General features: G+C 39.0%; 1 protein-coding gene across 2 annotated transcripts in view; it reads left to right on the plus strand.

Moving 5' to 3' along the window:
• The first annotated feature begins 4,912 nt into the window (after positions 1-4,912).
• Positions 4,913-18,307, plus strand: part of TRUB1 (TruB pseudouridine synthase family member 1) — a 47,032-nt gene continuing 33,637 nt past the window's right edge. The window contains exons 1-2 of one of the 2 annotated variants that reach the window (XM_069099031.1): positions 4,913-5,749; positions 11,197-11,295. In XM_069099031.1, the coding sequence (XP_068955132.1) occupies positions 5,407-5,749; positions 11,197-11,295 (442 nt within the window). In that variant the 5' untranslated portion in view covers positions 4,913-5,406. The remainder of the gene's footprint in view (positions 5,750-11,196; positions 11,296-18,307) is intronic. The other variant, XM_069099030.1, reaches the window with a different exon arrangement.

The following is an 18,307-nucleotide window of genomic DNA, read 5'->3' on the forward strand; positions in this document are numbered from 1 at the left end:
GTAACCAACAGTATCAAATAATGCTGAAAGGTCAAGGAGGTTACAAAGTAGAACAGGTCATGGTATGTGGTAATTAAGAGGTAATAAATGAAAGAACAGTTTGGTGAAATATTCCACTGGGTTTGAGTGTTCTTAGTATCATGATAAAGACATTTTAGATCAAGACAGCTAGGTGATACAGTGGCTAGAATACTCAACCTGGAATTGGGAAAAACTAAGTTTGAATCTGGCCTCAGACACTTACTATGTGTGACTCTGGGCAAGTCACAACCTCTGTCTGGCTGAATTTTCTCAACTGTGAAATGGGGAAAGTAAACAGCACCTGCCTCCCAAGGTTGTTGTGAAGATTAAATGAGATAACAATTGTAAAGAGTTTAGCACAGTATATCGAACATTGTAGGCACTTAATAAATGCGTATTTCCTTTCCAGAAACTCAACTTTTTTTGTGTCATAGAGCCCTTTGAAGATCTGTTAAAGACTATGGACCTCTTCTCAGAATAATATTTTTAAATATATGACAAAATATATAGGTATTAGAAAAGGATCTATTATATTGAAATAATTCTTGAAATAGTAAATGAAAATTCATCTTCAGGTTAAGAATCTCTGTTCTATGGAGTCAGGAGGACCTGAATTCAAACCCAGCTTCAGACACTTAACGCTTACTAGCTATGTGACCCTAGGCAAGTCACTTAACCCCAATTGCCTGCTCCCCTTCCCTCCCAAAAAAAGAAAAGAAAGAAAAAAAAAGAATCTCTGTTGCAGGCAGTTGATAAAAGCTTGCGGCTCTAATACTACAGAGTAGGGATAGATACTTTTAACTGAGAAGCTTTTCATCCATGTTGAACTTGGGATAACATGTAACTTTAAGAAGTACTCTGCTGCTCATTTTATTGTAGCAAAAGAGAAATGGAACCAGGAGGAGTGCCCATTGATTAGGGAATAGCTGAACAAATGAAGTGAACAGAATCAGAGGAACAATTTATACAGTAATCACAGCAATGTAAAGAAAAACAATTTGGAAAAACTTAAGAACTGTGATTAGTACAATGACCAACCATGATACCAGAGGACAGACATGTTTAGATTTTTGCATGTGGTAAATGTATGGATTTGTTGAGAGAGACAGTATCATTGAAGCATTTTTTAAAATGTACAGAAGGGATTTCAGAGAAATGCAGACCAGTAGGATAGCACTGAAAACGGGTTGAATTATATGTGTGTATGTGTGTATATGTGTATGTATGTATATATATATATATATATATATATATATATACACACACATCTATATACAGACATGTATTTAAAAGTTGTAACAGTGATTTCACATTATAATCTTTGCTGCCAATTTGTTAAAAAAAAACTTGCCTTCTGAAATTCTTCTATATTGCTCTTAAGGAAGGAGAATTTTAGGGAATTATTCCTCTTTGTCTTTTGCTAGAAGTAAATGGGGAGGGGGTAGAATTGGAATCTCTACTCTTAGTGCTACTGTTAGGCAAAGGTGAACAAGTACTTATTTACATGATGTGATTTGAGGAGTGCCAGAAAAATCCACTTACTCAGAAGCATCTTTCCCACTGCCATCATAGTGCCTGATAGTTCACTATTAGAGCTTCATTTCTTTGGACTTTTTTTTGTATATATGCTAGAGTCTTCTGTAAAATACAAATCTTTTAGGTCTTGAAATAAGAATGTAATCACATTTACTGCTTTATGGACCCATGTCCAGCAACAAAATAAATTAGGTTTCTTTTCTAGGTTGGTTACTCTTTTTTTTTTTGTTCTTTGATAACATTGGAAAGTATTTCATTTTGCTCATATTCTGTTACAATATCAAAAGCTATTAAAGCCATTGTAAATTCAGTTTGTGATTGACCCTGCCATTCTTTAAAAAGGCAGCTCATAAAAGTTTGGGAATTGGTATATATATATATATTTTTCATTTTAAATTTCAACAGCATTTGGTATATAGATTGATAGAGGTTATGGAACAATTGTCTAGATGAAAAAGGCTATTACTGAAAAACAAATACAGCCTATACATTTATTCAACAAGGTTTAATGTTCAATCCTGTTGTTGTTTGGTCATGTCCCAGTCTGTCATCCCATTTGGGGTTTTCTGGGCAAAGATATTGGAGTGGTTTGCCATTTCCTTCTCCAGCTCATTTTACAGTTGAGGAAACTGAGGCAAACAGGGTTAAGTGACTTGCCCAGGGTCACACAACTAAGTGTCTAAGGCCAGATTTGAACTTAGGAAGATGTCTGACTTCAGGCCTGGCACTCTATCTACTGTACCACTAGCTGCCCATGTTTAATACCAATTTTTTTAAAATAAAAAATAATTTTTATTTACATAAGAGACACCAAGATATAGTGGGTAGAGAAACAGCCCCTGAGCCAGGAAAATCTGGATTCGAGTCCTGCTATGATCACTTATTGGTTGTGAGACCCCTCAGCTGAACACAATGGCTTTATTTCCCTTCTTGGTACTCTAGGCAATACTCTAAGAGAAATTTTTTTTTTTTAAGCAATTGGGGTTAAGTAACTTGCTCAAGGTTACACGGCCAGTTATTTCTGGATGTGGTGCTGAGTGTCTGAGCCCAGGATTCGATCTCCAGGTCGTCCCAACACTGGAACCGGTGCTCTTACTCGCTGAGCCACCTGGCCGCCCCTCTAGGCAATACTCTAACACTTTATGTTTCAGAAAATTTCTGCATGTGGCTCCAAGAAGCTACAGCATGTGTAGCGACCATACCCTGGTTAAGCTATCTTGGCAGATGGGCTAAACCAGGTTGAGGGTAACTGAAAGGTCTCAAAGCATCACTGAGTTAGAGGGATGTCTACTCCAAGCATGCAAAGACTTCCCCTGGAGGAATGGGCAGACAAGAACAATTTGTTTCAATGACCACGAAGCAGGTACCGTGGAGCACTTAGAGCTTGATCAGACATCAAGATGCCAAGGTCATCCAATGTATCATGGATCATGGCCAGTAGTCCTGACTTCTGTCCTGCTACTTGGCAGCCTCTTTTGATTTTTGTACTTATACTGAGTGAGAGTAAATATAAAAAAAAAAAATCACCATTATTGCAAAGTATATCTAACTACTAGGATTAATAGGAATCATATTCATATTAGGAAAATGTCAATTATAATTGATTAACTAATTTATAGTGTGTTTGGCTATATAGTTTGACTCTGGGCAAATTTCATACATTTTAAGATAATCTTTTAATTTTGATTCCTTCCCTGATGTCTCTTCCAACTCTGTTTCAATTAATCCCTCAAATGAAATAACATTTCAAGCAATTGTAATCAATCCCAGGCTATAGTGTTATAAGAGCTAACTGTTGAGAACAGATCCCTTCCTACCTAGAACCCCTAAGTTTTGTTTTTGTTTCCTCCCTTCTATAAGGTGTACTATATTAGCAACCTTAAATATTGTTGTTGTTTAGTTATGTCCGACTCTTTGTGACTACATTTTTATGGAGTTTTCTTGGCAAAGATACTGGAGTGGTTTGCATTTCCTTTTCCAGGGTCTCCATTTAACATTTGAGGAAACTGAGGCAAACAGAGTGCCCAGATTCAGCTGGTGTCTGATATATACCTAGAGGTAAAACTCTACTTCACCCCCAATTTCTAGCTCCAATCTCACTGAGAATGAAAGAAGATTTTAAAAATTTATATCTCTGGGGTTGGGGAGCCATTATAACTGATGCCAATTTCAATCAAAAATGAAAGAAAAAAGAAAAAAAAGGATTAAGGTAAAAAAAAGAGGAAGGTCTTTTTATTTGGACTGCATATATATCAAAATATTCTAACCTCCTTACATAGTTCCCTTTCTCATCAGTAACTTGATGTAGCAATGAATTATATATGGGATAGCTCTCTGAGAAGTGACAAGGGAGAGATATTGGGAGAAATTTTGGTGATGTAAAAACAAAAAGAAAAAAAAGCTGAATCCCCCAGGGACATGAATAAAAATTTGTTTAAAAAAATAGTGTCCCAAAAGTCTTAGTGCAGTTATAATCTTTAATAATTTTCTCAAGTCCCAGGTAAAATTGCACTTTCTACAGGAAGCTCTTGGGGATCCTCATTAATTCTAGTGCTTTCCCTGTGTTGATTATTTTCAACTTATCCTGTTTCTAGATTGTTTGTACATTGTTGGTGTGTTGTCTCTCCCATTTGATTGTAAGATCCTTGAAGGCAGGGATTGTCTTTTGCCTCTTTTGTATCTCCAACTCTTATAACAATACCTGGCCACAGTAGCTGAGAAATGTTGACTGATTGATTGATTGATATTGGCTCCTCCATTAAGACTGTGAGTTCTTTGACTGTCTTCTCTTCCCCTGTGTTATTCTCAGTGCTTAGTGCATAGTGCCTACACATTTAATTAATGTTTATAAAAGAAAACTGCCCTAAGACTTTTGGACCACAAATACACAGGATCTTAAGTGTACGTAGAACTTTTGGGGAAGGGTTGTCTCCAAAATACTTAGCCTGTCACCTTCACCTTTCCCCAATCTTTAAATTTTGAGTAAAAATTTTTTGAGTTTTAAAAAATATTTATTTTCAACATTTCTTTTTTTGGAGGGCAATGACACTAAGTGACTTGCCCAAGGTCACATGGCTAGTTTTTGTGTTAAGTGTTTGAGGCCAGATTTGAAGTCAGGTCCTTCCTGACTCCAGGGACGGTACACTTGCCACGTAGCCAACCCTTCAACATTTCTTTAAAAATATTTTTTTGGAGTTAATTCTTTCCCTTCCTTCAGTCCATCCCTCATTCACTGAGAAGGCAAGCAATAGATCAATTATACATGTGAAATCATTCCAGTCAAAATTTAAAGCCGCCAAAAATTAAACAATTAAAAAAAATAGATATGCCAATCTCATTTGTTTGGGGGTAGACAGCTCTTTTTATTTTATGAGTAGTTATTATTGGTTATATTGCTTATTATTTGTATTATTATTACTTCATTTATCACTGTGACTGTGTTTCACAGAAGTCTGGAAGGTCTGCAATAACAATGAATGGTCTGACGTGTGAAGCATATTTACAAGGTGAGGGTGAGCTTTTCCCACAGGCTGCTCAGTGCATTTTCCCGCCAAATCGAGCCAGGAGGTGGGGAGAGAGCTTTAGACTCCAACCAAGAACTGCAACTCCCAGCACTCCCCGGCGTTAGTGGCAGCCAACCAGAGTCACCCCAGGAAACCAGCAGCGAGGCCTCGGGAATACGAACTACAACTTCCAGCAGCCTCTGCGCCCCCGGTCCTCCCCGGCAAGGCTAAGGACTACAATTTGGTAGCAGCCTCAGTAATTCAGTTGGTGGTGGGAGTGTCGCTCTCTGGGTCCCGTCATCAGCCTGCGCTTCTCACTTAAGGAGAAAAAGGGTTCGGTTGGAGCATGATGGCCGCCTGTGAGGCGGTGGCAGCAGCGGCGACTGTGGCTACAGTGACAGAAAGGGCCGAAGAGGCGGCGAAAGCAGCCATCACGGGGACGGCCGCGTCGGCGGCGGTCTCGGCCAAGACCGCGGTGCCGTCCGCTGGGGGGAAGACGACGGCGGCGGCCTCGGCTGCCGTGACAGCGACAGCGACCGCCACAACGGCCGCGGCGGGAGGCGCGGGGGCCGCCCGGTCGGCGGCGGCCGCCAAGCTGCTGTCCCTGAGCGGCGTGTTCGCCGTGTACAAGCCCAAGGGCCCCACTTCGGCCGAGCTGCTGAACCAGCTGAAGGAGAAACTCCTGGCAGGTAGCGCAGCCGGGGCTCGGGCGAGGCGAGGCGAGGCGAGGCGGCAGCGCGGCTGCAGCGGCGGTGGAGGCGGCGGCGGCGGCAGCGGCGGCGGCAGCGGCGAGAGGGGCAGGCGGAGGCGGGAACCGGGCTTTTCCTAATTTAACCCTTTCTTCAGGCGCACGTCGGGGAGCCGCTCTGGTGGCCAGCCACCTGGCGGCCCTGGCACTGAGACAAAGGAAAAAAGCCAACACAACAAAACATGAAAGGAGGACCTGGAAATGAATGGAGATGGAAGTAGGGCCGGCAGGCAGGACGAACACCCTGGTCCCGGCAATGATCCTTTGTATCTTAGGCATCTTGAGAATGCGGGCAGTGCCCAAGAACCTGTAGTTTGTACAAACTCCTTCACACTTTCCCTTTCATGATCTACCGTAGTAGAGCCCGTGGCCTTGGGTAATGAGTGTTGCCACGAGCTCAAAGAAGCAGACCTAAAGGCAATGGACCTAGTTCCCAGAAGTTTGCATTCTTAGCTCAGATTGCAGATAACTTTATTTCCCCAATAGTAGACTTTTAGTCTTTTACATAGAACTTTTTCATTTCCTGGCCTCATAAACACTATAAAAACTTGATAAATGCCACAAGGCGTCAAACTTACGAACCCACGTTATACAGTATTGTACATAGGCTGTGCATCTGCCCTTATTTTTAATAGAACCTGTTTTTTTCTGGCCTCATAAACACCATAATAGCTTCATAAATACCATTATGGCTCAAACTCGTGGTCTCCAGCTGCACAATATAGTAATATTATCCATATTCCTATAGTTTTCAAAGCACTGTGGGAGATGATACTAATTGCTTTTCTTGAGATTATCCCTACAATAATAGCTGACATTTACATGGTGCTTGAAGGTCTTCTATGCACTTTTATGTGTATATCTCCTTTGGACCCCACAATTCTGAGTGCCAGGTGCTATTACTATCCTTATTTTATTAGTAAGGAATTTGAATCTGAGACAGATTACTGTGACCTGCCCAGGTTCAGACAGAAAGTAAGGTGAGATTTGAACCTAGGTCTTCCTGACTTCAGGCCCCAGCACTTTATTTGTAGTCCGCATTTCACATGGATTCCATCAACTTTAATACCATGTTATGGCTCTTGTATCCCATTGTAGGGCCTCTAATGATAAGGTTGGTCTAGATATGAGACTCTGCAGTCTGCCTCTGAAGTACCATTCTAGTCTTATCAAAGATTAGTGGATGCTAACTTAATAAATTTCTTTGTGCTAAATATGGAGAGAGATTCAAGAAATAAGGCAGCTCTTGTCCTCAAGGTTTTTATAACTTAGAATGTAGATGTCATAGATATTATCTTAACTCTTTGAACCTTTTACGCACTTTTGCAAAGCTCTACTTTGTGATAGATTTATTTACATGCATATTTATATGCAGTTTCAGAATCAGAATTGCAGGATCTTTGAGTTGAAATACTGAAAACTCAACTCAACATCTGACCAAGAATCCCCTCTCTAATATCCCTGACAAATGGGACATCTAGCCTTTGCTTGAAGATTTCTAGTAAGGTGTGAGCAATATCTCCTAAAGAACCCCATTGTTCCCCTGGTAGGTGATAAATTTGTTAGAGCCAGAAGCACAAGTTATTCATTTTCATGCCCTTCAGCACCTAACACAGTGCCTTGTACATACTATGTACTCCTTGTTTATGGACCTATAATACAAAATAGGGCATCCTATTGTGGGTAGCAAATCAGCTTTGTAATCTAAAAGACCTGGGTTCAAGTTCTGCCTCCCATATATATTAGCTATGTAATAAACAAGTGACTTAACCCATCAGTGCTGCATTCAGTTATCTAAAACTTAAATTACAGATGAGTTGCCAGTCTGCATTAGTGAAAGGAGGTTTGTTACTGGATATTTCCCACAAATTTGAAACCACGGGTTCAGATCAAAACAAAATAGAATGTGATAAGCATATGAGAGGTAAAAAAAAGTGGTTCAGAGAGAGAGATTACTACTTTTATTTCATCATCTTGGCTCCACTCCCTAGAGGATAACCTCTCTGGGTAAAAAGGATTAGGGAAAGCTTTGTGGAAGAGATGATGCTTCATAGGATCATACATTTAGAACTGAAAAAGATCTCAGGTCATCTAGTCTAACTCCTTCATTTTATGGATGAGAAAGCCAAGGAACCAAGATTAAGTGACTTGTCTTAGGTCAGACAGGTGGTAGGTAGAACAACTAGGGTAGTACTTTTAATGAGCCTTAAAGGAAGAATAATTACAGTGATTAATGGGAAGAGCGAATAGAGCATTCTGGGGGGAAGGGGAGGAAATGGTGTGAACCATGGCAAAGAACTTGGACAACATTTGGTTTGTCTGAACTAGAGGGTGTGGAAAGAGTTAAAAAGTCTGATGTGGTAGCTAGGCTCTAACCTTTACTATGTGTGATTTTAGGCAAATTACTAGACTTCATTAACCCTAAGCTTTTACTCCTCTGAAAAATAGGAGTAAATAATATTGTACTACTTAACTACCTCATGTGATGAGGAAAGCAATTTGTAAACTTTAAAGAGCTATATAAGTCTTGTTCTTAGGGAAAGGGGAATATTAAGAGGCCATCCAGGAAAGGTTGATTGAAGACAGATGATGGTCAGCTGCTGTTGATGCTGCTGCTACTGTTTAGTGTTTCAGTTGTGTTCACTTTTTTTTTTTAAAGCAATTGGGGTTAAGTAACTTGTTCAAGGTTATACGGCCAGTTATTTCTGGGTGTGGTGCTAAGTATTTGAGCCCGGGATTCGATCCCCAGGTCATCCCGACACTGGAGCTGGTGCTCTTACTTGCTGAGCCACCTGGCCGCTTGTGTTCACTCTTTGTGACCCCATATGGGGTTTTCTTGGCAGACATGCTAGAGTGGTTTGCCATTTCCTTCTCCAGCTCATTTTACAGATGAGGAAACTGAGGCAAACAGGATTAAGTGATTTGCCCACGGTCATACAGCTGTTAAGTGTCTGAGAACACATTTGAACTCAGGAAGATGAGTCTTCCTGTCTCCAGGCCCAGCAGTCTTTTCATAGGCAGTTCTAAGTGGTATCCACTTCACCATCTCTCCCAGTGGTCACCTGGAAGTCTTTAAATGTCAGGCCAAGAACTTCAAACTTGATTCTTTAGGCAGTGAGAAAACAATTGAAGGATTTTGAAATCAGTAAAGAGAGTTTATAGGACTAGAAGGAACCTAGGTATCCTGATTTCCAGTCCAGTGTTCTTTTTAGTGTACTTCCTCCTTCCCTATGAAGTCTTATCTGAAACAACCCTTGTTCACAGTGATCTTTTAGTCTACTGAACTCTTGTTGGACATGACTTCCTCAGGGTCTTAGCCAGTAGGGTCCAAGTTGGAACTTGAACCCAAGTCTTCCTGCTTTCAAGTGTTGTTTGTTATCCACTCTACAATGCTGCTTTATATTTAATTTTGTGAAGTTAAAATTGTTACCTCTTTAATGCTCTCCTAAGTCATGTTTGGTTAAGAATTCTCCCACCAACACTTTTTTGTAAACAATTTTTATTGATATCTGTTGGTTTTAGATCATCTACATTTCCCAAAATATTTCTTCTCCTGGGTAGCCACCCAATTAATAATATTATTGATCTAGAGCAGGAAGGAACCTCAGAAGCCATCTAGTCATCCTTCCTTTACAAAAAATAAAAACAAGAAAAAAACAGTTCAACAAGCAAAACTAATACAACCACATTTGAAGTTAGAGAGTTCCACACTCATAGTCCCTTCCTTTGCAAAGAAGGGAAGGAGGTGTGTTTTCATCTCTGGGATTAAAAGTTTAAGTTATTATAATTGCACAACATTTGTTTCATTTATTTTGTTATGCTTTCCTTTTAATTGTCATAGCCATTGTATATATGGTTTCCCTCACTTCGTTTTGTGTCAGTTCATAATAAGTGTTCCTTCCTTTGTGTCTCTATTTATAATAATGTATTACAGGGCAGTAATGTTCTATTACATTTATGTACCCCAAACTGTTAATCATTCATCAATTGATGAGGGCCTACTTTGTTTCCAGTTTTTGGCTACTGTAAGAAGTGTTGTTGTAAGTATTATGGTGTATATGGGAACTTTCACTACATATGCATCAAATTGGTGAAGATAATAAAAGAGAGAAATAGTCTATGTTAGAAGGACTACAGAATGCCTGCCATGCTAATATACTCTTGGTGAAGTTGGGACTTGGGCCAAATATTTTAGAAAACATTTTGGAATTAAGAAAAATTACTAAACTGTTCATATCCTTTAATCTAGAAATCCTACTCCTGGATTTATACTTTATGGACGTCAGAATCAGAAAGATTCCATATAATATGCCAAAATATTTATAGCAGGATTTTTTGTGAAAGCAAAAAGCTAGAAACAAAATAGATGTCAGTTGGGGAATGGTTGAACACATTTAGCATTAATTAAGTTCCTTCCTGTCAGGCACTGTGCTAAGCATTGGGGATACAAAGGCAAAAAACAGTACTTGTCCTCAAGATTATTTGTTACCGGTAAAGCCAACATTTCTGAAGACATACATTTAAGAAAACGTAGTCAGGAAGGCCATGTGAATGTGAATTAGACCAGTCACATTTTTCTTCTAACCTGTAGCTGAATCCTTTGCACAGAAATTAATTTATTGATTACTTAGGGAAGGGAAGCAGATACTTTGGGAGTCTGGAATACTTTGAGTTTAGAGAAGAAGTAGGTGGAGGACTTAGGTCTACAAGAAGATATTAGGCATTTGGAAGTTTATAGAGAAGGATATGTAATTGAAGGCTGTCAGATACAAACTTTGACAGATTTTTTTCTCCTAAGACTGGCAAAAAAACTCTTGCTTTTTCTTTTTGGGGTATGATGACCCCTTCCCTTACTTTCAGAACTCCAAACTCAGTTAGTTCTAGCAGAACTTGGCAAACTCAGCCTGTCATCGTTAATAGGTAATATATTAGGCAAATTCATGTAATAGGGGCAGTTATAATTTGGCTATTGCCCCAATGATATCATAACAGTCTCTTGTGGCCTTACATTGGGATACATTAACCATGTTATTTCAGAGAACAATAAAGTTCAAATTGGGATATGTCCGTAGTTGTATATTATGTTAAAAAGACTTGTGGAGTAATCTAGAGACCCAACAACTCCTTACAATATTGTTTCTTTGGTAAAAAATATGTTCCTACAGTCAACTGATTTTACAAATGACCTTTTGGGATATAACTCGTAATTTGGTAGACTTTCAATTGTATTTGTCATAATCTTTTGTTAGTAGTGTTGATTATTTTGTTATGGTGAATTAATTGTATGTGTGCTTTTAAAATAACTTGTTTGCCTTAATTGGGGAGCTCTCTGGCTTTATTCGAAGATACAGTGGGTGATTATTTTTTTCATTCATTTTTCTTTAATAGAAGCTGGTATGCCTCCTCAAGATGGGAACAAAAGAAAGAAACAGGCATTAAAAATTGGTCATGGAGGAACTTTGGACAGTGCTGCCACAGGAGTTCTGGGTAATAGATATAAAGAACATTTTTTAACATTTCATTTTTATAGTGGTTTTCCTAGGTTGGTAAGAGAAAATTGTTTGAAGTAGTTTCATTTAAGATATAATGCAGATTAATTTATGATTTACTTTAGAATCTTGCTTAACTATTTTGTTGTAACATAGGACATATGTTGCCTTTTTTTTTTTAAAGCAATTGGGGTTAAGTAACTTGCTCAAGGTTACATGGCCAGTTTGTGTGTGTGTGTGTGTGTGTGTGTATTAAGTATCTGAGGCCAGAACCAATTCCGGGTCTTCCCGACTCTGGGGCTGGTACTCTTACTCACTGTGCCACCTAGCCATCCCATATGTTGCCTTTTTTGCTTAAAAGCAGGAAATAAAATAGACCAAAAAGAAATAAAAACTAGCCACTCATTTGTACAAATGGACCTTTAAAGTATGATGTAGCCTTTTTTCCTTTCTATATCCAGTTTTTAAAAAGTAAAGTTTATTTTCTTCAATGTAGCAAGAACTTTCTTTTACAGATATGCTCTTATTGAGAACATTGTTGTTTGTTTAGAAAAGTCAGTAGAATTGATTGAAGAGGGAAATCCTTAATGGTTTTTATTTCCTGTTTTGTTTATTGGCATTTGTTAGGATTTGTAGTACATGTCTGTGGCTTGACAACCTGTGTATGTATACTATAGCAATTAACAAAAAAATCCCATAAGTTCAGTGCCAAGTGATGTTAACATAAGAAATAAAGCAAATGTATACTACTCAGAAAAATAAAAAAAAAACTGGTGACAAAAACACTTTCAGACAGTTTAAAAATGTGAATTTATAGTTAAAAAAAATTCTAGATATGGTGGAAAAACTTTTCATTGAAGTACAAAATTTTGTTTTCATTTTAAACAGACTAACCTAGACTAGTTAGTTATTTTCACATTTCCTCCACTTCAAATTTTACCTTCCAGATTATATACCTCTTTCAAATGTAATTCTGTTTATTAAAAGTTTACTAAAATCATTAGTCACATAAAGGCATTGTTAGGATGGCAATCAAAAAGAGAGTGAAGGGGGCAGGTAGGTCATGCAGTAGATAGAACACTGGTCCTGGGGTCAGGAGGACCTGAGTTTAAATCTGGCCTCAGACACAACACTTAGTAGCTGTGTGACCCTGGGCAAGTAACTTAACCCCAATTGCTGTGCCAGAAGAAAAAAGTGAAGTAGTCTTAATTTTTGGATTTTTACAGATCTTAAGAAAAATAATTTAGGAAAATAATCAAGGGGAAAATCTATTTAAATGAATTAGAAAATCTTGATGGATTTATTTTCACCAGTTAAGAATTATTGTTTTTTATCATACTATCATATCATGCTATAAAGACTTAAAAGACAATAATGGATAAAATACACCTATTTTAGCTTGGATAAATTATTTCCACCTATAGTACCTTCTCCTGTTATGCAGAAAATTGTTAGTTATGATTCCGTTTATTTCAGTCACTTAAAAAAAGCACTTATTAAGCTCTTAGTTTGTGCCAGGTTTTGTTCTTAGTTCTAGGGTTACCAAGAAAAACAAAATCAGTCCAAAAGTTGGTTCAAAAATGATCAAAATGATATCACTATGCTAGAGTAGAGTTACAGTGTGTCTGACTGTGACTGATCAGACCAATAGAAACTTGGAATGTTCAACCACAGGTTTGGCACAAATAGTCCACGTGAACATTTGGGGTAGATTTTCTAAATTTGCACATCTTGCATGTCTTTTGAACTACTTCAATTCTTCTTTGCTTATGGAGCACAGTACCTTTTCTGATGAGGGTGCACTGTGCTGTGAATTCCTGTGCCAATGTCTCCCATGTCACACAATTCCAAAATTCCTAAGCACATATTGAGTGAAAGGTGAGAAATTTCCACCCTTAAATTTTATCTTAATACTGTGAAGGGATAGGGTATGGAATATATCTGGCAAAGATTGTAGGTGTGATAGGACTTATTTTAAAATAATTATCCTTTAGAAGCTTTGAGCTATAGAATCTTAGAGTTGAAAGGGAGTTCAGATATCATCTAGTCTAACTGATACCTGAAGAGGAATTTTCTTTATTACATTTCCAACAAATTATCCATTTTTGTTGTTTAGTAGTGTCTGACTCTTTATGACCCCATTTGGGTTTTTCTTGGCAAAAATGCTGGAGTGGATGACCATTTCCTTCTCCAAAGCAAGTGATTCACAAACCCTTAAAAATTTTTTTTCAATTAATAAGCACTTATTTTTCTTCCATTCCTACTCCCATCCCTACTGGGGAAAAAATCCTTTGTAACAAATATGCATAGTCAAGCAAATCAAATTTCTATATTGACTATGTCAAAAAAATATGTGTCTCATAATGCACCTTTACTCTGTCACCTAACTTTCTGTCAGGATGTGGGTAGTATTCTTTATACTTGGTCCTCTGGAATCATAATTTATTACTGTGTTGATCAGAATTCTTAAGAATTTCAAAATTATTATGTATTGCAATGTTGTATAGTATAAATGAGTTTCTCGTTTTTGCTCACTTCACTCTGCATTGATTCACAGAAGTATTCCTAAACTTCCTTTTAACTGTCTCCTTTGTCTTTTCTTCCAGCACCATAGTATCCTCAAATAATGGGCACTTTCTTAGTGTCCAGTACTTTGCCACCACAAAAAGAACTACTGTAAATATTTTTGTATATATAGGTCATTTTCCTCTTTCATCTTTTAAGGTATAGGCCTCATAGTGGGTCAAAGAGTATGCACAATTTAATAGTTTTTTGAGCCTAGCTACAAATTGATTTCCAGAATGATTGTCCTAATTCACAGCTCCACCAACAGTGCATTACTTTTCCTGGTTTTCCAAAGTCTCTCCAGCATTTGTAATTTTTTTTGGTGGGGGAATGGTCAGCTTTACCAGTCTGAGGGGTGTGAGATGGAACCTCAGAGTAGCTTTAATTTGCATTTCTCTGTTAATGACTTGGAGCATTTAAAAAAAATATTGACTATAAATATAGTTTTCTTCCCTTGAGAACTGCCTAGTTACAGTCTTTGACCATTTATCAATTGAGGAATGACTCTTAATTTTTAGACATTTTGAGTCAGTTCCCTGAATATCTTGGAAATAAAACTTATCAAAGAAACTTGATGCAATTCCCCCCCGCCCCATTTAACACTTTTCTTTCTAATCTTAGTTGCATTGGATTTGTTTGTGTGAGATTTTAAAAATTTCATGTAATCAAAATTGTCCTGTAATCTGTAATTCCCTCCCACCCTTGGTTATAAACTCTTCCCCTATCCATAGATCCAAAAGCTAATTTCATCCATGCTCCTCTATAATTTATCAGGTGACCTTTTATATCTAGGTCATGTATCCCTTTGGAGTGATCAACAGACTCTTGCTTGCCAAGTTTCTGCATCTCCTTCCTCTTCCTTCTGGGCCTCCCTTGCATTTTGACACTGCCAACTACCCCCTCCTTCCAGATACTTTCTCCTCTGGCTTGTGACACTGCTCTTCCTGGGTTTTCCTCCTACCTGTTTGATCACTCCTCCACCTCCTTACTTGGACCATTATCTTTCTTTTGCCCATAAAGTATGGATGTCCCTAAAGCTCCATTCTGGGCTCTCTTTTCTCTCTCCTCTCTTTGTTGGTGTTCTTATCAGTTTCTATTGGTTAAATGATCTTTTCTATACAGATGACTCCCAGATCTGTCCATATATTTCTAGTCTTTCTCCTAAGCGTCTTCCTGTTGCATATTACCACCTACTCTATGTATATCTGGTGTGTACCTAGTTATTTATATGTTAACATGCAAAAACACATAGAATATGTGTAATAATAAATATAAAGCACATGTAGAATGTAAGCTTCTAAAGGGCAGAGACTGTTTTTACTTTTCTTTGCATCCCCAGATACAGTCCCAAAGAAGCTATCATCTGGTGGCTAGGCTATTAGAGATAAGCCCCTCTGTATTTAATTAGACAGCATAATGTATTTCTAGAAGCTTACTTTGAAGCCTTGCAGCTTGGTAGAACCTTGAACCCAGGGATGCTCCATTACCGTAATGAGGCATCAAAGTAGGACTTGTGTGAAACTTGTTAGTGTTCCCCACAAAATTTTGTTCCCAGAAAGGAGCAGTATACATCTGATGTGGCTTAATCAAGGTAGTTTAATTCAGTAAGCTTAATTAGCACCTACTCTGTGCAGAGCATACAGCATCCAGAGAATATATAGCCTCTGTTCTCTTGGATTTTCTAGGCTGGTGACTAGACTCAGATTTAGCACAGCATGACTTGAATCTCTCTTGTTCTAGACATCATGCATCTGTAACTTTAAAACAGCATTAACTTTTTTGGCCACATCAAAATGTTTTATACTGAGCATACAAGTTCCCTTAAATATCTGACTATTTTTCTTCTTTTAAAAAAATGTATTTGATTGGTAGCCTCTGTTACCTAGGTTCTCCCCACATTATTCCCTTTTCCTGTCCCAGAGCGCCATTTCTTTTTCTTTTTTTTTTTTTTTTAAAGCAATTGGGGTTAAGTAACTTGCTTAAGGTTACACGACCAGTTATTTCTGGGTGTGGTGCTAAGTATCTGAACCCGGATTTCATCCCAGGTCATCCCGACACTGGGGCTGGTGCTTCTTACTTGCTGTGCTACCTGGCCCCCCCCCCCCCCCCCAGAGCACCATTTCTTATGACAGACATTTTTTGTTTTTAAAATTTGTTTTATGATGATAATTTTTTTGAGATGGAGTATGGTTTGGATCTTCTTAGGTAGTGTGCAGAGCCAAGATGGCAGAATAAAAACAGGGACTCAACTGAACTTTCCCTCAGAACCCTCCAAATACCTTTAAAAAATGATTCTAAACAAATTCTGGAGTATCAGAATCCACAAAAAGATGGAGTAAAGCAGATTTCTGGCCCAAGACAACTTGGGGGATCAGTAAGAAAGGTCTGTTGTACCAGGGTAAGAGAGGAACACACTCCAGCACAGGCCACACCGACCCCAGCAAGCTTGGAGCAGACCTTGGGGTGACTGAATCACTGGCAGCTGTGGTGGTTTCCAGGCCTCTCAGCCCATAGACACCAAGGACAACTTGGAAGGTCAGCAGGAAGGGTCTGTCGTACCCAGGTGAGAGTGGAGCACATTCCCGGCCCCAGCAAACCAGGAGCAGGCCTTGAGAGTGACTGAATCAGCAGCGGCAACTTCTGGAACTCTCAGCCCACAGACGGTAAGGGGGTTGAACAGCTGGTCCGAAGGAGATTATAGGGGTCTTTTTACTAGCACTGAGGCAGGACTCTTGTTGCTTTGCCTATACTTGGATCCAGGTTGCAGTCCTGGGTGGCAGTCCCAGAGTGAGGAAGAGCATTAGTAGCATGGCAGAACTTGTGACCACAGCGGAGGGGGGCTCTCTTCAGAGTTCCAGGGCAGAAAAGTGTGCTTGTGGTCACTTACAGACCAGAGCATAGGCCAGGAGAATAGTAAACACCTCTCCTTAGATCATACTACCTTGGAAGAACTGAAAAATCACTGGTCCCTAGAAGTATCTCTGAAAACAGCTGCACAAAACCCCTGAAGCTTGGGACTGTGCTCACCACCCTGGAAGCAGGGCCCTACTTTAATAAAAAGTTAAAAGTCAAGTAATAGGGTGGGAGAATGAACAAATGACAGAATCTTCTTAGGTAGCCTACTGCCCTGTTCTTGCTTCCCCTTTGGGTGGGGCTACCTGTTCAGTATAGGACACTGAAGCTCTGAACCTCTGAGCTTAATCCTCCACCATTCTCAGCCTTCCTGGCAGTTGGGATTAAAGGTATATACACCACCACACCCAGCAACAAAGACTTTAAAAAAAGTGGAAGAAAAGAAAAAGAAATTCTGTAAAACTGATCACCAGTTTGAAAATGTCTGGCATTATATGTAGTGTTTTTATACCTACCGTGTTTCCCCAATAATAAGACACTGTCTTATTAATTTTTTTTGGAAAGAAAAACACCAGAGGGCTTATTTTCAGGGGAGGGCTTATGTTGTCCTGCCTCAGCTCTCCTCCGTGGCACTGCTCTCAATGGCGCCAGCAAGCAAATCACTGGGGAAGAACAGGATGACGTACTCACTGCTGCAGCTCTGATTGGATGCAGCTCGGAGCGCGGTGTGCGTTTCACCCGGGGGGGGAGAGACGGTGCGTACAGAGGGTACTGTAATGTAGCGTGTAGCACAGGGGATCACCTTCACTACAGTAGCAATCTCAATAGGGCTTATTTTCGGGGGAGGGCTTATTTTAGAGGAATCTTACACAGTAAGGGGAGGGCTTATTTTCGGGATAGGTCTTATTATCGGGGAAACACGGTAAGAGCTCTGACCTCTGCCCAAGGGGAGGCAGGAAGGTATTCTAATATTTCTTCTTTGGAGCTAGGCTTGTTCTTTACAATTTTGCAACATTCAGTTCCAGTTGTTTTGTGGCTATTGTTGGTCTTTCCATTTACATTGTTGCAGTCTTTTGTATATTGTTTTCCTGGCTCTGCTTACTTTACTTTGGCATTAGTTCATGTAAGTCTTTCCTTGCTTCTCTGTATTCATCATGCTCATCATTTGTTACCACAATTATATTCCTTTTCATTTATGTACTATAATTTGTTTAGCCATTCCACAGTTGATAGGTATCTTTGTTGGCATGGTGATGAGATTATGGGACTTGGAGTCAGAAAGATCTGAGTTCAAATTTTGTGACCTTGGGTATATCATAGAACCTTTCTTATGTCTCAGTTTCCTCAGAAAACAAGCAGAGACTTTTAGCAGGACCCGGCAACAGGGAAGGTTGCTACTGATTCCTCTCTTTTGCAGGACGGAGTTCCTGCAACTGGAAGAACAATGAGAAGACCAGTTAAAAAAACTAGCTGCTAACTATTGCTGTGATTTAAAAAGTTTTTAATGGGCAAGATAATGCAAAGACTGCAGTACTGAAGATTGGAAAAAGGTGATTTTTACTGATGACACTCACTTTTTTGTTAAGGACGAT

This window comes from Petaurus breviceps, unplaced genomic scaffold (genome assembly GCF_028583685.1).
Source record: "Petaurus breviceps papuanus isolate PSGF00001 unplaced genomic scaffold, PetGlider_PUasm1.0 37, whole genome shotgun sequence".
Lineage (NCBI taxonomy): Eukaryota > Metazoa > Chordata > Mammalia > Diprotodontia > Petauridae > Petaurus > Petaurus breviceps.